General features: G+C 40.9%; 1 protein-coding gene and 1 long non-coding RNA gene across 2 annotated transcripts; both read right to left on the bottom strand.

The window, feature by feature from the left end:
• Positions 1-1,129: 1,129 nt before the first annotated feature.
• On the bottom strand, positions 1,130-3,028 carry LOC124194137. The gene is made up of 2 exons (XR_006874601.1): positions 2,873-3,028; positions 1,130-1,411 (listed from the first exon to the last, which is right to left on the bottom strand). It is a non-coding gene; the product is annotated as an uncharacterized LOC124194137 (long non-coding RNA).
• A 6,750-nt stretch (positions 3,029-9,778) lies between these two features.
• On the bottom strand, positions 9,779-13,572 carry LOC124194136 (putative protein TPRXL). The gene is made up of 4 exons (XM_046588197.1): positions 13,495-13,572; positions 13,005-13,425; positions 11,928-12,382; positions 9,779-11,524 (listed from the first exon to the last, which is right to left on the bottom strand). Exons 2-4 carry the CDS (start codon positions 13,282-13,284, stop codon positions 11,384-11,386), a joined length of 876 nt encoding a protein of 291 aa, XP_046444153.1. The 5' UTR covers positions 13,285-13,425; positions 13,495-13,572; the 3' UTR covers positions 9,779-11,383.
• Positions 13,573-20,659: the final 7,087 nt, after the last annotated feature.

Genomic DNA, 20,659 nt, shown 5'->3' with positions numbered 1-20,659 from the left:
GGGAGGGCCGAGCGCGGATTTCAAAAATGGTTGTTGCGTTGCATGGGCGCGTTCCCAATACAAATTCAAGTGGCACTAATGTCTCCATCACCGGTGCCTTTATTTCTCGAGACTATTGTTCGCAATTGGCTCCATTTCGATTGCCCATAATCTAAGCGGATCGGCGTTCGTCCGCTCATAAATCGCCGTTTAAGTTTTGCCAGCTGTAAAAATCTAACCTCCCCCCACCCCCGCTCTCTCTGCTGTGATGCAACTTCAAAAGTTTTTCGACATTGTTCGCAGAGATAATACGCACACGTTTTCTAGGCCCGCCTACACACAAATACAGCAGAGCACATAACACACACAATAGACACAGATAGATATATGGCGATGACCAATGGCCGGACATTGTCAACTTTTCTTTCCAACCCCCCTCCCGCGCTTGTCTATAACATGGGCGATGCCATCGCTGGCGCTGGTTTCTCTTCTGTTTTCTTCTTCTTGTTTTGATGATTATTATGGACATCCATCAACGGCGGACCTGTGTTGAACAGCTTCTGGCCGCCGATGTATCCCATCGAGAGCAAAAGGGACGCCGAGATCGCAATAATAATAATAGATGGAAAGGAATTACTAATTTCCAAAGTCCCTTTCATATATGTGATCCGCTACTGCTTCTGGGGTTTTCCTTCCGTCGTGGACAACAATAGTGACCTGCTGGCCACGCGACCCTGGCGTATAATTAGCCCGGCAGTCGCTGCTGTGCGCTCGGACCCCACCCAGAGAGAGAGAGACGCCGTTTTGATGACAATCAAACGGAATCGACTCTCTCTCCTCCTCAGCATCACGCACTCCTCCAAAACACAGTGGTGTACATTGTTATTGTTCCGTAGTATTTATATTTATTTATTTTTCAAACGAGATTGCGCGTGGGATTTCGATGGCTGCGGCTGTTTAGGCCGACCGCCTTTCGTGTCAAATACATTTAATCTATTCTCCTCCCTGTTTGGATAATGCTAATCACCACGGTCATTACATTGCATCGGGGTCTGTTTAATGCAATCTGGAAAGAAAAACAACAATGAACCCATTTTATTTTTCTTAGTCCGAAAAAGAACATTGTCTTATTAAGAAAAATAAAATACAATTTTTCTGGTGAAAATTGCGTTTTAGAATTTATTCCGTGTGTACTTGGATAAGCTTCTCAAACCAGTTTACTGCGAATTGCTCGTTGGGATGGCCAGGCTCATTATAAAATATATCGTCGGGGTTACACACATTCTTCTGGGGGCTAAGAAAAGAGGCCTCGATCCTTTGACCCCGCGTTACGCATTTACCGTAGTAAGAAAAAAGCGGCCGCGTTTAATCGCCCTGTTGATGTTACGGCCACCGCATTTGGTCTGTGTACGTGTTATAGTTCCATCCACCGCTTTTCGAGATTAAAAACAACAAAAAAAACAAACAGGATTGCCCGGTGAATTTTGAGATAGCCTTATCAAATTAAATTTGAATATGAAATGAAACTGTGTTTAAAAGGGAGTTTTTAGATTTGATAGAAATATAACGCAACAAAGTCTACAAAACTAACAAAAAAACTGTGCACCCACTTTCGGATCGAATTTCTCTCGTCTTCAATCACACCGTCACATCGTCACCCTTTTTATTCCATCAAAAGGAGGGAAAAACCCCCCCGTTGTAATACCGGAGGAAGAAGGAAAGAAAAAAAGAGTTGCGCACATCCATCGAAATGCTATCAAAATTCATGAATGGAATCACAATAATAACCCAGTTTTTATACACACATTTTACTGAAAAGGAAAAGGGGGAAAAAAGGGAAGAAAAAAGTCTGGAAAGACGGGAAGAGTAGCGCATCCAGCGGAAAAGCTCATCACTCTTTTGAATACACCGTCGAGAGCGACTGATAGGATCGGCGCTTCTATGTATAAAGCAAATATACATCCGAAATGTAAATTTTATTTCCCAGTCGTACCGCTATATACTGCACATCTTTGTATTAATATCTAAGAAGAAGAAGTAAAGGGACAAAAAAGGGAATAAAAGGATGCGCTGTGGGAATTTGAATATCTATTTTTTTTCCGAGTTCAATATCAGCGGGACCGGTTGCTGATGGCTATTTTTTTTTTACCGAATCCGTGTGAATTGAATGGAAAATTTCGGATGCTGTTTTATGAAAAACGAAATTCAAATTTCACAAGACATTGGTTTTCAATCGCCATTGCGCATCAATGCATTGAAACAAAATAACCGAAATGACTTCAAACGTATAAGACATAAGGAGCTGCATTTGGTTCGATGGAAATGTCCAATGCGTCACCTTGATAATACAGTGCGTAGGTATATTTCCGTATAGGAAAGACCAAACCTAATAATAATACACTAGACACAGAAACTTGTGTCTAGGTAAAAACTAGTGAAGCGTTCATAGGCCACCCTAATCATTTGGGGTGAGATCCTCAACTGTCAAGAAATAAAATCTATCGGCAGAAAACGCAGAAAACATGTGCCTCTTTTCTAGAAGAAAATAGAAGAAAATCCTACAACGAGGAGGTGCCGGTGTGGCGGCAGGTCCCTCTTGGTCATAACATTTTCTTTGCTTCACTAGTGTTTAAAGTTCAAATAATTTCTTATTTGATTATTTACATACCCACAGACAAAGTTGTGAGGTACAAAGAAAAACAAGCCTGATCTGAAACCGTTCTACAAAGGAGTTCTTTAATCAACCCCAAGTGAATCAACAAAATTCGCAAAAGGAAACATTCCCAGTCAACGGCAAAGCTCTGGAATAATCGTACTCCGTACAATGTCACGATTTACACTCACCCCACACCAAATAGTCAAAAAGGAAGAAGAGAGATCAATTTTGTCCTACCTTTATGCCTGGGAAGTACAGCCAGGCATCCATAAGTGCTCCATCCATCCGCAGAGAAGTTGAATGACGGAAAAAGAGCGCCCTCGTGAATACCCCCACACTCACATGGGTGTACACGAGGACAGAGTTTTTCCCATCAAGCTGGATGTCTGGATGCTGTTTATCTAAAAAAAAAAGTAAAAAATTGGTTACGAAAAATTATTGACAGAAACAACAGGCAAAAAAAGGTGAAACAGTGATTAAACACTAATTGTTAATAAACAGGTGAATTTGAGGTTTCATATAAAACACTGCATTGTGCATTGCAAGTCATAAATCATTAATATACCTAGCAGGGTCACAGATAATTAAAGGAAAGAATCATTACCCAAGCGATGACTGAGATTGTTGCTGATGGCAGGTCAATAGCAGCAGAAGCAAAACCTGCATATCGTTTTGTAATGATGGCTGGTTGTCTCCAATCTGTACAAAGGAGAAGCCGAGAAAGTTACCTTGTGCAAACAGTGTGCCATGCCATGCCTTAACAAGGGGCTTACATGATAAAATGCTAGTCACGACATAATATTTCACAAATTTGTAGGTTTTAATCTTTTCTATCTAATAAGCCCCCACAATAATTCTATCTGTCTGTATTCTTAGTTTTACCCGCCAATATTTACCCGCCAAAAAGCATGGAGTGGAGAGTGTGGAGAGCCACGACACCAGAGTTTACAAGACCACCACGTTTTTGAAGCTTTAATAGTTGTGCCATTTCTCGTGCAGCCACGTATGTTTCAGAAATATTATCGTTCCTTTTCTACATCTTAATAAACTTCAGTACTCACTTACTTACTAAACTCGTCTTTTGTTCGAAACTGTGTAACAATGAAAGAAACAAACGAAAGCAGACCTGCAGACGACACTCATATTCTAATTAGCTAGATTAGATATCGATAGTAATTATTAAAAATCGACCTGATTAAAAAATCGAATGATCAAAGTGGATTTCTCAAACGGATCGGGATTATTTTAACATCCATTAGTTCGTCTCAACAAGTTTTCTCAAACATAAAAATTTGCACGAAATCCGCAAGTAATTAATTTTAGAGACCCAAACTGTCGCAATGAGACGCTCACACAAGCCAAGAAGTAATAAGATGCTATACACTAAGTTCTTGATCGTTGATTACATACGTACACTGATGACCGCAAGGTGCTGTCTCCCCCCCCCCTCTCTTTTTCTATATACCTTATAGCTCTGTCTGTATGTATAATATAATATTGAACTGAACTGAATCCGTGTGAATTGAATCGAAAATTTCGGATGTTTTTTTTTTTATGAAAAACGAAATTCACATTTCACAAGTCATTGATTTTCAATCGCCATTGCGCATCATTGCATTCGCAAAAAAAAAAAACACTTTGACTGGAACACAAAAACTGGCAGAAAAACAATTTGGTTACTAGGGGATGACGAATGAGCAAAAACAGAGTAGTGAATTTTGATTGAGAGGGCACTAGTATACAGACTAGTACCGGAAATTCTATTGTCTAAAGTCTGTCGAGTGGATATTGATGTACAGCAATTGACGTGAACGCATTATGGAATAGAGGACCGTCGACATTATTTTTTTTTTCCGCTTCTTTCCTCATTTTCGACATATTGGAAGTAAAATAGAGAGGGAGCAGTATACTGTGTGGTACGGGATATATACTTTTGGGACCTCGGCGGGAGTCGTCTCACGCTCGACTGGTCAGAAATAATAGTCGCCCTTTCACTAATTCTCCCTTTTTTTCTCTCTCTCTCTCTCCTTATAACTCCCGACTGTTCCAGCCATTGTTCCAGCACGTGGGGAAGATCCTCTTATCGAATAAAATCCATATATGTTCGTATAGTACAGATCGGGGCCGGGAGAGAGGGTGAAATGGTTTCTCCCTCTTCTTCTCTTCGCCTATCTAACACCGACGAAATGTCCTCCTCCCAGCTGTTGCGATTTCCACTTTTGTGGGCAACCTTTTAGCTCTTCATTCTTTTCCCCCTTTTTTTACTCTATTTTATAGTTTTGTGTGTTTATACACTGTCTAGTGACCTTTCCCCCCCTTTAGACGATTGACGACCCCCTCTTCATTCTATTCTATCCCTTAACTAAACACTCTTCAGGCCCCTGTCTAATTGATTTACATGTAGGCCTCTTGCGGAGTCTCTTACATACTTTATACCTATACGTGTTGTATATATGTTGCAATGGCTCATTGATTCAAACTGGGCATCACTGCTGTGTGTATTGTTGCTGGCCTTTGAAAGGTTTTTCCTTTTTTCACTATTTGATGTGATACCGTGTTAAAATCTTGGGTCCTTTTGGTCCCATCTGGTTCGAAAAGTCGTCACTTTCACTCGGATGAATTTCAATGCCCGGCTACAAAGTGATGATGTCCCTCTGCTGCTGCTGCTGACTCGGCGGGTTTATATCGCCTTTTCAACAACTGTTGACAACGATTTTACAAGACTTTTTGAATCAAACATACGCGGCACACGGCCGCCGGCCCCTGGTCTTATTGTGTATTCGTCGTCAAGTGAAAACCAACTCCGCAACGTCATTGGATATTATATTCAAGACGAGCGGCATATCGTAATTCAACCGCCACCGTCCGTGCTGCTGGTGTCGCTGTTCTCTTTATAATTTATGCCAAAAAACAAAAATGGGCATCACGTACTACTTTTAATTATAACCGGCAGCATAATAATAACAACAGGCTAATGAAATCTAATTTAAAAAAATAAAAATAAAAAAACAGAAACAATTTTCTTTAATCTGGCTACAAATACAATTTTATTAGATTTCATATTTATAAGCATTTTTGGTTTTACGATTGATTTCGATCACGGCCGTATAATATGTAAATTGCCACACTATAATATCAAGAAGAAATAACATTTTCGTTTTGTTTTTTTCGGGAATGATTCGCCACTAAAACCAGCGAGAGAAACGGGATTGATGGAATAAACTGCACAACTTTGAGCTGGGTAGCAGCAGCAGAGGGTGCTGCCCGGGTCATTTGAATCCTTAATCTATATTCACGCTGTTGGACGCCAAACGAGAACTTGCACACACACGCGTTTATACGATCTGAACTCAAGCTGACACGGGCCTCTTCTTGTGTTTTTTGGGTGTTTCGTTTTTTTTTGTTTCATGGCTCTCTGTGCAATCAAATTCGTGTAATCTCGCGGGACCCGCGCGTCTCTTATTATTAACGCGCTCTGTACCCCCGTCGTGAAACTGAGCAGCCGACCGACCAACGCGGAGGCTGCGGACACTAAAGTTAATCAACAAACGCGCTTCTTCTTCTTCTTCTTCCAAGAAAAAATGAAACTCTTTTTTTCTTTTTATTTTAAACGCCATGGTAAAAGATTTTGAAGAAAAAACAGAACAAAATGAAAGAGAATTGCGCTAAAGAACATTGGTAAAAAAAAAGAGGGGAGTTCACCGTGTCTAAATTTAGAACTAGAACGTCCCTTTGTTCTTGTTCGAGCCTTGAATCTCTGTGAGATAAGAAACACAACAAAACAATTCAAGTGGTTGGTTATATGTCTTCCCTGGACGCTATTTAAACTTAAAAATTTTACTTACCGCCATATACTATGTGATCACAAGAAATGTACAAGATCACAAGTGAAAGCGGGTAGGAATATAATAATAAAAAAATTCAAGTAGAAAACAAAAAAATCCTGGGAGCGTGCGCCGCGGGACACGGTCACGTGTGCAGCACTCCTTCTGTCTCTGGAGAGAGACCCGGCATTGACGACGAATGTTCCACCCAGTCAATTTTCGACCCAGTCGATATCAAACGCGGGAGCAAAAGAAGATCACACAGAAAGTTATTCAGCGCTGCTGCTGTTGCCCAATCATTCGCTTTCTTCAATCTGAAGAGGGTCACACGCGACCTCATCTCCTCGATAGACACAAGTGTCGACGCTGGAATAAAAAATAAAAAAACCTCTCCCGCGCCGATCGTATAATAGGCCCATTACACACTAGTACATAGGCTGGCACCTTCCTGTTACATCTATACGTCCGACCCCCCCAATCACACACAGAAAATCCTCGAGGACTTTCCTGTCGGTCTTTGTTATTTGTCGGCTCCTTTTTTATTATTTTCTCCTTGTATTAGTTTTTGTGCGCCCAAATGAGTCCCTTTTTTGCTGGGCAACACTCCTCGTATGTTACAAGGGGAAAGAAGCCGGAGGATTTGTAGCTAGGGCCCATCATCTTATATAACAAGGCCCAATCAGGTTTTTCTCACTCGAGGCTAAATATCGCCATTAGGTGATTGTCAACAGGGGAGCCCGGCCACTCTCACTTTAACGAATGTTCATTTTTATATTTTTTTCAAAAAAGATTTCTCTGATTTGTTTTCCTTTTTCCATCCCGGGATATTTTATGGTGTTGGCATTGATTAAGTTGGCCCATTCAACAATTTTCACAGCCTGATGCATCACATGCGCTTGGTATATAAGGAAACAAAAACAGGAATGAGGATAGCTGGATAGCTGCTACTGCGAGTAACTCGGGATGCATAATAAATGAGCTTATTACGGTTGTTTGGACGTTATTTATGGTGTTGTGACACGTGAAATGGCGCTACGGGCCTTTTGCCATATTGTCCGTGGAGCATCGCGCTGCTGCGCCATGTGACGTCGCCCGTGCGTGTTGAACGGCAATTCATTTCAAAAAAAATAAAAATATAACAAAAAATCTCACTTGAATCTATTCATATTCCGCCTTTATTACAACTTTCTAGTCTAAAAGTCTATAGATAGAAAATTCGGTTTTGATTATCTTTGATCACATCATCGTCAGCCGCCGCACAGAATCAATTTCAATCATTCTCCTATCATATGGCCCTATGTGATTATGCATTCGACATAAGGAGAGAGTCGTTGGGTGATGGGAAGTTGGCGTGATGATAAATATCCGGGCGTGTGTTTTCTCATCTTGTGTATTCTTTTTATACCCAGTTTCCTTGCGTGTCATGTCGCATCTCCCCCCCTCGTATACCCACCAAGTGACCGCACGTGCATCGATGAATCGGTCGGAGAAATATCGGACTAATAGTCACAACCCACTCGTCAGTGGATATGTTTAACCATTGAAAAAAAAAGGGTGGGGCATGTAAGGGAAGGGGGATCCTTTTTTCGGACGTGTTTGTCTTATCAATTCATTCGATTATAATCCGCAACACCTGCATTCGTTCCCCCCCCCCCCTAAGGCTACGAAGCGATCGATTGGCGCGATGATTCAAACGCCCGATAAAATAACAGATGCGCATCGCGTGATCGACTCCATTTCCTATTCAGATTATTAGTCGGCTACTATATTTTTTTTTGTGTTCAGGGACAATGTCATTTGAATAATTCGATAGTGATATACAGCCGAAAGCATAAAACGGGCGACCATTAAATTTCCGTGTAGTTGTAAAATGTTACAATAATAAAAAAATTCGAAAATTTCCATTTTTCGCGTCTGGTCAACTCTCTGGTCAATAACTTGGAGAGTGGAGAGAAAAAAAAGTTAATCTAGATGGTGTAAACTAAACATGATTGAATGATTCAAACGCCCTGAAGGAATAAAAATAAATCTTGTACATAAAAGTTACCAGGATGCTTAAAAACTATCTCGTTAATATCATTGGCTTGGGTCATCCGTCTTCATGCGACGCGTATAAATCAGTCCAACATGTCAGAGTCCAAATGGTTGATTCGTGATCCTCCCGTCTTCCCGGAATTTTGTGTAAATATTACGACACGTCCAATCGTATCGCTGAGCCGACAAACCAGCCGTATGTTTCTATACACGCTATCTTGTGGGTTTGATTGATCAATAGCATCAAAAGTCAGATGATTTGATGGTGGATGCTCACCTCCCCCTTGGCAATCGCATCTATTAATGGCGTCTATATATAGATCGATGCCCGTTATAACATTAGACATAATGCTCACCCTCTATGTGTTTATACGAATCAGCTATGAAGGGTCATTCTGAATGCGTGACAGTTATGGCCAGCACAACTGGGGTTGTAGAGTATAATATGCGGTTATATTCCAGCCGGTTGACGGGTGTGACACCTCTCGAGCGCAAAGATGAAGATTCCGGCCGGAGATGAGAAAAATCAACCCTCAATCTCTCCAGAGAGGAATAGACGGACACCAGGCCTATGTAGTATATACCCTTCGGACCTGTCACAAAAACTTTCGGCCACTCTCTGTGTTATGTGTGTCGAGATTAACATGCAATTACTTGAGAGTGGTTTTCTAGGGAAATGCGTTTTGTTTTTATTTACCTGCTCTTGACTATTGTCAAGTCTTACACACACATGTGACAAATAACGCCGAGAGCTTTTTAAATGGCAATCAACACGGATGGCCAATCATCGTCAACTGGGCAGTCAAGTGGTCGGTATTTACACATTGGTCCGTGTTTTCTATACAGAGAAAAAGTCCCCTCAGCAGGAATAGAAAAAGGGACGACCGGTGATGGATGGATCTCGCTGGATGGCCGGATGACTCATCACGACTCTTTAAGCGCGTCCACCCTGTTGGAAAATAAAAAGGGGTTTTTCGAGGTTTGAGTGACACCGACTCTTGTGTACGTGCGTGTATACAACGAGACCACAGAAAGAGAAATGTACAAAAAGGGCCAGCAGAGCTAGAGGAGGGGGGAGTTGACCGAGACTAATTTGGGACCGATGATCACACGCAAGGACCCGGGTCTCTGCTTAATTGACTTTTTCCAGTCGAGCGAATCGGCCCAGGTGTTTTCCAGTTTCGGTCGGCCACCGAACCCCGTCACCCAATAATACTCTATAACGACAATACGTCTAAATCTAATTGCGATTAGCCGGATGGAAATTAATAAAAAAGAGCCCAACGATCATTCAAAATTTTTGTTCTCATTTACGTTTGTATTTTGTACAAACAACGACGGCCGCGGGGCCAATCGCTAAGTCGACATAATTAATTTGCTCTCTTTTTTGCATATTGGGAAAAAAACAAACGTTATACAATGATATAAAGTTATACTGTTCAAAATAAATCGACACACAAATGAAAAAAAAGAAAGAAAAAATAGATCTAATTAGAGGCAGGTGGGAAACTTGAAAATGTGACAAAACGAAAAAAATGTAGATCGTCGATTCAATCGACTTGTTTTGGTTTTGTCCCTATTTTATCTCACACTCTGTCCATGTACGAAAGACCGGCGGGTAGCCTGTTGAAACGCCGCTCCTCAACAACTCGTCAAAGACAAAACAGCGACGGAATGAAACAAAGTCCGTCGGTCAAATTTTGAACAAAAACGAGTTGAAGGGGCGAGATTTTGGTTTGAAAATGGATAGAGTGGCAAAACAGTTTCGGCACACACACACACACACACGATGAGCGATTTAAAAAAAAAAAAACGAAAATGTACACGAATAAACAAGAGAGAGAGAGGAAAGAGAAAGGAAGATGAGACACGCAATCGGGTAGACAAGAGAGAAACACTCGCACACGCACAACCTCTTCGAAAAAAGAATCATTTTTTGAAAGAAAAAACCCAACAACGGTTCATAACACACACAAACACCTCGGTCGTATTGTCCGTTTTTCCTTTTTTGATTAGAGGTCAAGAGATCAATCTCAATAGATATCAAAAACACAGAATAAGACAAACCGAATTGAAACGAGGGTGGGGTCAAATCATTTGAGATTTGTCGAAACAAATAGCACCCACTCGGACGAAAAAAAAAAAGGAATATAAAGATGTTTTGAGAGCGTAAGGTTATATAATTAATACAAGCAAAAAAAAACTCAAAAGACTAGAAAAACAAAAAGAAAAAAATGGGAGGGGGGATAATATATAAACTAAATTGCAAAATTGATTTCTGGTTTGGAAACATTTTTACTTATTTTTTTGTTTTTGCCACTAAAGTAAGTGTTTTACATATTCTATAATAGCTTCTTCGTTCTCAATCGAGAAATTATTCTGTGAGATCAGATGTGAAAAAGCCGAAGGGAGTCGATGCGTAAACTCCGCGCGAAAACTGTTACGGATGGGAGGAAAAAAGAAGGAAAACAAACATGGAAGGAAACAAAGAGAAAGTTGATTTAATACACGCTGTAAAGATGGTTAAAGTAGTAGTGGTGATAGTGAACTAGAAAAAAAATAATAAATCAGTCGAAAAAGTGGGGAAAATTATAAACTCAAGACTTGAACTTCTGTAGGTGGCAGGCCGAGGCGGATAAAGAGAAATGAATCAAACAAACAAGTCACTAGCAAAAATAGGAGAAACGACAGATAAATCAAGGGTAGGAGGAGTAGGCATAGGGGGCGGGGAGGGTGTGTCTCTCCACAATTTCCATCTTTTTCGTCTTCTTTTGCGCCTTTTGACGTGAAAGACATTGGTGCTAGACGGTAGCGATAATACACGGCAGCGTGTCGAGCCGCAAACGGTGGCTGGAAAATCAAATCGACGACGACGCTGCCACTGGACTATTCACGCTGTCAGACGTCTGACCAGCTTCCACCAAAGGTAGACGGCCAGGGCAGACACCAGGGGTCCGGCAGCAGAGACCAAGGGGCTGCTAGACAGGACTGCAGAAAGCAAAGGCCATTGCTGACATCCAGTCGCAGAGTTCTGTGTCGTCATAAATAAAAAAAGAACAAGGAAACAAATCGATTAGATTTTCGTCATAAAACACCCAGCAGGAGATCTTCATTATTTATTCATTTCCTTCTTACCCTTTTTTCCCCCTCTCGTGTTAGTTTCTAAAGGTAGACTATAATAATAATAATGGAAAAAAGAAAAACGACCATTTTTCTTTCTACCTTTTTTTCCCCCCAGTCCGAGTCTCATTTAATTTGATAGGGCTATAAGACACCAAGGGGGGTAGGCCCCGGTACATGAAATACAAAATCCGTCACGAACGGACTCTCGGTCCAGTACCCTCCCATAAAACTAAGCGTTATAAAGCTGAACTGCCCTCTTATCAAATGTGAAGTGTGTTTGAAATGAATGGACAGAGGGAATTAAAATTTACCTGAGCTCTGCGGGTGGACGCGAAATGGTCGGCAATGCCGCGCAGGTCACGACCAACTTGACGCCAATCGGCGGCCGAGGCATCGGCAGCGTCCGTCGCGTCGACTGGTAGCGACGTGTCGAGATCAGCGGCGGTCCGGTGATCGGAAATGTCGGATGAAAGCGGCGAGTAATCGGCGAAGAAACTGACAGTCGACGACGTGGTCGATGGGCTGGGCAGGAGATCAAAGGCCATAGGTGATGTCGCTGCTGAAGACGAGAAAAAAGATGATGTGGCGCTGGTAGGCGTCGACACGGCCGACGACGTGGCAGACGGCACCGAAGAGCCGACGCTGTCCAGCCGGAAGCGCATCGGCGCCATTCCGCGCCGCATCCGCAGATCTTCACTCGACGGAGACGCCAAGTAGTTCCTCTTGTCCGAAGAATTGACTTTCGGAATCACGTCTGGTAAACAACCTTTTAATTAATAAACAAACAATCAGAAACAAATTTAAAATTAACTATCTAAATTGACTTGATAGAAAAATAAAAAATGTTTGCGTAATTTCAACTAATCAGTAAATGTGGTGAAAAGAAATAGAAAAATAAATCTCAGCTTTAAGAAGAAACCAACAGATGGCCACTTTTAACGAGGAGCTTAAATTACGCGCTCCTAAATAATTTCACGAACCCTAGCTGCTACTGCTCTTTTTTCCTTTTCTCCATCAACAAAGAACTTGATTGTTACTAACGCGCACACACACACAAAGTCCCGAAAAAAAAGGCAAGTCAGGGCATGTCTTGCCACTTCATTATCGCTGTTGCCACGACAACCGACTGTTGCTCTTTTTATCTCCACCAAAATAAAAACAGCTCGCGGGCACACACAACGAGTATCTCTCTTCTCGCTAATTAACTACAAAGAAGACCAGTTTTCTTTCACACAAAAATATTAACTTGACGGTGGCAGACTATAATTGCGATCTCTTAACTGTCGGATAATTTCAAAGCAATTGAAAAATAATTAAAAAACTGTTGATTGCTTTTCTTTTCCCCTTCTTAATAATTTAGTTTTTAAGAAATAAGTTCTTCTATTTACCTGATGGAGAGGATCTACAGGTGTTGGTCCGTTGGTGATACATGTCTGCTAGGGAGGTGGGCGACGAGGGTGGCGGGTTCTGGTGAATAAAAGTGGCAAACACTCCACTTAATTCGCCAACCAATTCCTCCAGATGTTGCACGTATTCGGGACTGGCAGGTGACGACGATTGGAAGATGGTTGATGATTGGTAGGTCGTTGATGATGACGGATAGTGATGGACTTGATCTTCCAATGAGAGAGGGACGGCACCCGCGTGTAAAATCACCGAGAGCACCATTTGTTGAGAGTTAATCAGCAAATCAATTTCGTTTTTTTTCTTCTTTCGTTGGTCGAGTTCAAATTCTGTTTCCCAACACCAAAATTTCCAACGTTTGTTCACACTGTAACAAGCCAGGCGCACACGTACACATGGATTATCCTGTGGAGCGGAAATTTTTTGGCTCACTTGAGATTATTACAGAAATCAACCGTAGAACGAGAAACTGACCGAGTCAGAGACTTTGATTAAATTTCTTTTTGGGTATAAGAGTAGAAGAGAACGTTCACTTGAAGCTGGTCCGCAACTGACTGTGGTTCGTCCCTCCATGCGTTGGGGGTTTTATCCCCTACCGTGGAACACGGGGGAAGGGGTAGCATGGCGGTGGCATCGTTGTCGTAGAGGGGAGGAGTCATCTATCCACCCCATCCCCAGATTGTAGTGCGTCATTTGGCCGCGAGGGCTGCGAGCGTTCTTTCCCCCCTTTTTTATTTTACGAAAAAGATCACGGGGAGGAGGGGCTTCAGCAGACTGGAGGAGAGGAAGCCATTCGACATGATCTCACATGATTCACCCCCGAAAATTGTATTAGACGCTTAATACCATTTCATTTTCAATTAGGTTATCTTTAAAAAATAAAACCAACCGAGACGACGAATGAAAAACCCGTTAGCAAATCTATTCGGCATCTCGGTGACATTCTAAAACACGACAAATTTGCATAAGATTTAATATGAATGGCGGCAAGTGGAAAAAAAAGAGGACGTGTGTTTTTTCAAGGTTCGTATTTTTCTCACTCTTTCCCCTGCACCGATAGAACAAAAATCTTAAGGCCATAGATTCGTAACAGGAAAATTTCCAAAAAAAAAAAAAAACGAAGGTGAAATCAAACCAAAAAAGAAACTTAAAAAAAGGGGTGGTTGACTTATAATACGTGATTTCTTGTTTGTACTTGCCGACTGGTGAATCGAATGGCGTTCACCTTGACTCGTTTTTCTCTTATTTTTTTTCACCAGTTTCTTAGTCACCCAGAACCCCTTTTTAAAAAAAATAAGAAAAAATCTCTTATTTTTTTATCATCATCATCATAGGCATTTCCGGGAGACAGACAGTCCGGAATTATTCATCTTTGTAAATTCGTTCGAAAAGAGAGAAAAAAAGGGTGACGATATGTGATTGCGTCATCCGACCAGCAGCCCAATAGTAACGTGATATTCTCTCTCTCTCTTTTTTTAGTTTGGGTGTTTTTTGGCACGATGAGACATGACTTCCGCGCGGGATCACGTACACGTACGAGAAACGATTAGCCCGTGTCACGGATCGCCCCTCTGCCAGACAAGTTAGAGCCGACAATCGATCGCCCAGTTGGGTTGGGAGAGATCCATCTCTTTTCGATTTCGTTGGACGTTTAGATTGGAAAATCAAAATGGCGCGTCGCCGGTTAGCATTAGTAAATAGAGCTCCAATGACATGCGGGAGTGAACAGCTTTAACGGCTCGTCTTCTTCTTCAAATGTCAAATCTTTTTTATTTATTTTTTTTCTTATTCTTTGGTAGACATGACAGGATCTAAGCTTTCAACCTTGAATTATTCAACAAATCATACGATTCGTAATTTTACAACCCAAAAAGAAGAAGATGGGTTGATGACCTCATTTCTCTCGATGATGTCGATTGTTTTGTCAACATGGTAACAGCTAAAGAACTGCGACTCATTTCTTTTGTTTGTGTCTACTACGCACTTGTGGAAAAAGGTTATTCCAGGTCAAATTGGGATGGCGCCCTTCTCGCCAGGGGGCGGTAGATATATAGTACACGTAGGTGGGTATACAGTATACATTTCTCCAGTGCTCTTTTGCCACCATTTATTTGGTAAAAGAAAAATCTCCCTTTTATATTTTTTGGTCAAATTGAGTCAGGGTGGAAGAATTGTATTGAACTCTACTGAACCGTGGCTGCATGCCATTCTCTCTACTATGTGTATAGTGAATGTGTAATGACCTTGGTTCTAATTGGATCAAAAACCGTCCATCATCATCGGCTTATTCGGTCGGTGCGGATGATGTTTGTGTCTAGTGTTAACGACCTCCCTATATACCCGTGTCCTATCAAATTACCCCTTTTAAAAAAATTAAGAAATCGGCGAATTATTTCAAGTATCGATTCTTAACTGATTTTCTTTTTCTTTTGACATTCACCGGGGGGAAATGAAATTTAATTTCAAATGTTTCAACAGGTCGGCGGTGTCTTCCAGTGTGAGCGCGTGTCCGGACGTGACAGTTGGATTTTTAACGTTCTGCTAAAAAAAACTCCTGAGGACTCCGATCCCAATCAATGCTGATGGGATGATTCATGAAAACGGCGCGACAAAGTGTCGCGAGCTGGTGCGGACGGACTTTGTGTGTGTCTTGTACCGTTGACAGAAATAAAAAGAAATCGGGAGGGGGACTATACCGACGACAACCGTGTCGCTTTTCAAGTCCTACACAAAACTTTTTTTTTTGGCTTTCCCGCTCGACATGTTCGAAATGCGCAATAAATTCCTTCACGGCGGACTGACAAAGTCCCCCAAAAGACTTTACAAGTTGAGTTTTATGATAAATTCCAATTGGTTCTCTATGACTCAACGTGAACCGAATAACAAAAAAAAAGGAAAGTTTTAAATTTTTTTGGACTGTTTTGTTGGGAAAGCTCCGTGACATTTCGAACATAATACGATAGCGCACAGCACACACGTGTTTTTTGTGTGTGTGAAATATTAGACCGGTGTGTATACAATGTAGCGCCCATAAGCGTCCTTATGGGCTGTTGCGGTTGCGGAAGGAAGCGATTTGAAAGACAGGCCGACACATTCGATGAATTCACCAACTTTACGATATTACAAACAAAATGTCTGGACATGTGCAACTACAAAAAGAATGGGCCTTATCTTATTTTTTCAAATTAAACAAAAGTGTCGGCTGTGCTGTGTACGGATATGTTCCATACGCGGGCTCAAATCTTTTTATCGATCCCGTCGTTTTCCTTTTTTTTTTTTTGAATTCTTTACGACGACTGGATGCAATTCAAAGAAATAAGAAAAATCCTTAATGACTTGTGACGCGATCGCCCAGGAAATAGATGGACGAGACCGTGGGAAATGAACGGCAACGAAATTATTAGATCGAGGAACAACCGGCAGCCCCAAAAAATATATTTAATCTAGCCTACCACTGCTCAGCAGAGACCTCCAAAGTTTTTCACCTGGTGCCATTCATTATAACACACACGATTGCTGCTGTTGCTGCTGCTACCTATCACATGCGCATAATAATCACTTCCTCTAGACATATCTTAACCTGGCAGTCATTTAGTCTCATTTTCTCCGAAAAAATTCTCATATTTTCCTTAAAGGTCGGATGCGCGTCCGACATTTCCTCCTTTCCATTAAGTCCATCTTCTCCCTTCGCTAATGACCTGCCAGCAGAGTCTGTTAGCTGACGACACATATATCCCCCACCGCCCTTGCTCGGGATTATTATCGTCAACCGAAAAGAAAAAGAGGCGCAGAGTTATTTGACTTGTGCGAGCGCGAGCGCGAGAAAAGCTTTGGTGTAGTAATATATTTTCCAAGGGCGCGCTAGGCATGATCCGTCAAGCCTTGGGTATCGTCCGCAAGTCGACACGCTTTTCGGTCTTAAATCCCGCGTGAAAAATCACTGGGGCCATCGCCGGATGGCGAAGATTAAATATCACAAACAAGCAAGAAGAAAGAAAATAAAAAAAAGAGGACGATATTTGAGAGTCTTAGATGTAGTAGACCAGTAAATAGACAGATGTGTGACTTTGATCCATCGCCAATTGGATTGTCTCTCTTCTGCCACATTTTATAAAGCCGGGCGCTGGATGTTGTACATCTATACCATATAGCTCCGGAGCTGCGGACGTATAGATTTGCTCCTCAAAGTCTCTCAGACTATACAGCGGCTTATAAACACATGTCAAGTCCATTTCTATCTCATTTTTTGTTGTTTGTTTGTTGTAGTATACAATGTCTGCGCTGTTGTTTATTCGCTTATACATTTTGTGTTGTGTACAGGCGACCACCAACAGTGGCAGATGGACTGCTATAATGCGCAAGTTGAACACAATAATAGAAAGAAGAGAAAAAAAAGTCGTGTTTTTTTTTCTCCTCTTTTGGGGGTTGGGTCGGGAGTAGTATGTAGGGGCGGGGGGAAGTTTTTACACGGCGGTCGGCGCGCATCATCCCCCTCCTGTTGTTATATCATAACAGATGATGATAATGGCGTTGTGTAATAAAAATAGAGAGAAAAAGAATCAGTTCAATGATAAGATTTTTTTTTTTAGCCTTTATTTTTCTTGTATAAAAGAATTGGGCGTGGCTGGCTGATGAGGACGCTCACATCCGACTGATGTTGACAGATTGAAATTCGATTCGTTTTTAATGTGGAAAAAAGGCTACTGGTCTTTTACCTGCTAATAATAAAAAGAAGAAGAGACGCACCGGATCGATTTATGTAAATGTGCGGATGTCATATATATTATAATAGCTGGGAAAAAGTTAAATGATTGATTTTTGGTAAGATTACATAAAATAACAACCTATTTCGATTCTTTTTTTTCTATCTCTCTCCGTGGTTTTTTAGAAAAGAAAATCGACAAAAGAATAAAGGTGATGAAGAAGATTTACGATGAAACAGAGGAAGGAAGGAGGGGAAAGAATAGGTTGATGGCCGCTGCGACGCCATCTTCTTGTGTTTGTCTATATATGTATTCCCGTAAAATAAGAAAAGAAGCTAAAAAGGGAAAAGAAAAACTTTTTTTCTCCAAAAAAGAAAAGACGTAATAAAAAGATGGAGGAGGGTTAAAAGAAGAGGGGGAGAGTAGTTTTTTGTGTGTGTCCGGACACGTCAGACAAAGTGGAGACACAATATCCAAGGTAGAAAAGAGCAAGAGTATAATTTATTTAGGTAGAAAAGAACCAAAAATCAAGTCTTCTTCTACGCATATAAGAGGGAGAAAAGATTGTTCTTCCAACCCCCCCTATATGAAATCCACCTGTACATTTGTGTGTGTATGTATATATGTAGGAGAACCAGTCCAGACTTGAGTAGTGTTTGTGATGCTGTTTTCTCTCTCTCCGCTTTACTACATCACCATCTTTTTCGGACCATCACCACCACACAGAGTTCTCAACTGGTTTCATCGCTTCATGTTCCATTCGTGGGCACGTGTTGTTTTTGTTTTTCTCCGAGTCCTCCTCCTCCTTCCATCGCCGGAGGGGAATTGGTAACAATAACACTGACGCGTGTCCCATCACGTGTTGGATGCTGCCCCCCGAGAAAATACAAAATAAAAAACAATGGTCAAATAAAAAAATAAAAACTTGATTTTTCTTCTTCTTCGAGTTGTTGTTGTTGTTGTACTACTAGGAAGGAGGGGGACGATTGAGGAGAAATGACGAGGGACCCTCAGGCCCATGATCCTCCCGAAACGACCTAATAAAAAAAGATGATGAGTTCAACCTTGTGATTTTATTTTGTTTCCATCGTGATTTCTCACCATCAATCGACTTACATGTCCACGGTTATTATTTTAAGCTAATGGACATTGTCCAGAAAAAAAAAATGTTGTAGCGGTTGAAAATCGAATCAAAAGGAAAATAGATGGGGAATAAAAACCGGAAACGTCATTCGGATTCTCCCGCGGTTGAAAAACGAGTGACGTTGTGCGCAGCAGGTTGTTGTACCGATACATCACACTCGTCGAATATAAGACTAACAAAAGCGCGCGGTCGAAAGTTTGATCGAATGTGACACCATCATCGTAAATTCGTAACATCAATCGACCGTTGGATTATCAAGTTACTCGCGGCGGAAAGGTGCTTATTAGATAACATTTGAACGGTACAATAGCTGTGACGCATTACGGTCAGTTGTGAAACCGTCGAAGCGCCAAATTCGAATAAAAATAGACGAACATTTTGCTGATCAAAACCTACTGTTTTCTTATTGTCTAGTGGGTGTGGGTTATTACTAGGTAACAGTTAACGCCAAGGTTAATATTCTGTGATGACAATTGACTCATCCGTTCCCGCAAATGAAAATGGTTTGATCGAGACGGATGAAAACGGCTGATATTATTATGATAGGCTGAGTCAGAGATTGAGAACCCACCTACGCTACAGGTATAGGTCACGGTCAAACTTCTTGTTTTTTACTTCTGAACTACCTTTTGTAGGATGTTGTTTTCATGATGACGCAACTTATAATATTACCCGTGTTAGTCCTAAACTCTGGGGATTGACCAACGATAACACAGACTGACACCATGAATTCTTATAGCCTAAGCTATGTCATCTGTTCCTTCCAGCTACTAACGCCAAAACAAATTTGAACCTTTGAGCCAGAATGAGGAAAACGGTCTGCATTTACGTACTTATGCGAATCAATTGTTTCATGAAATTTGTCGATATCAATAGAGTGATTTTGATTACGAATCATGAATCATAAAACTTTTTTAATGAACTTTGTTAATGACAATATGGCGAAGTTGCCACTGAATCCTTAATTACGATTTCTTGGGCGCATTGAAATTTAAACGCTGATAGGTTAGTTATTATTTACCACCAGATATGCGTGATAAACTTGTTACATATTTTTACTTTTCCTTTAAATAAAAGACGTTTAACCACGTTAAATCACACATGGTTACTCTCAACTATGATTTAGACGCAATCATCGGAAAGAATCCATGATGAGATTTAACTAAGTTGCAACTAACTAACTATGAAAAATAAACATCCACTTGAACCACTTCCTTAAAATTATTGGATTGACGAAACCTGGGGAACGCTCTGCAGGTTTAATCCATGACAATGAAAACAAAAATAAACAAAATTGATTGAAAAGGTTGTAACTGTTAACATTTGGTAGTGTTCTCAAGTTATACTTAAGTGTATCTATCCTGTAAAGAGGTTAATATCGAGTTGGAATGCAAAAGGCAACCTAAACAAAGATTTATACAACACAGTAAGTCCAGCCCGGTCCAGCCTATCTTAAACGCTTATGTACTTCATCAACATCATAGGTTGCTGCAGTTTTCTTTGAATGACATAATAAATAAATGGCAGAACTAGTAAAAGAGCTCTTTTAATAACGTCACTGTCAGTTCGATATACAATCTAGGTGTATGTGTGGGATAACTGGGTGCATGAGAATGCTATTCATATACGAACTCAATTACCTATTAAACGTAGAGTTAAAGATACCATATATTTCACATTTAATTTTTATATTTTCAAGGTGATCTGATATCTTCTTCGTTGCTAGTTCGCTTTTTCCCGAAACCAACTAATAAGCAAGTAGAAGTAGTGGTTATCTGATCAACAAATCATT

This window comes from Daphnia pulex, chromosome 5, assembly GCF_021134715.1.
Source record: "Daphnia pulex isolate KAP4 chromosome 5, ASM2113471v1".
In the NCBI taxonomy this organism is placed as follows: domain Eukaryota; kingdom Metazoa; phylum Arthropoda; class Branchiopoda; order Diplostraca; family Daphniidae; genus Daphnia; species Daphnia pulex.
The sequence above is the reverse complement of the archived record's forward strand: the minus strand, read 5'-3'. Positions and strand labels throughout refer to the sequence as shown.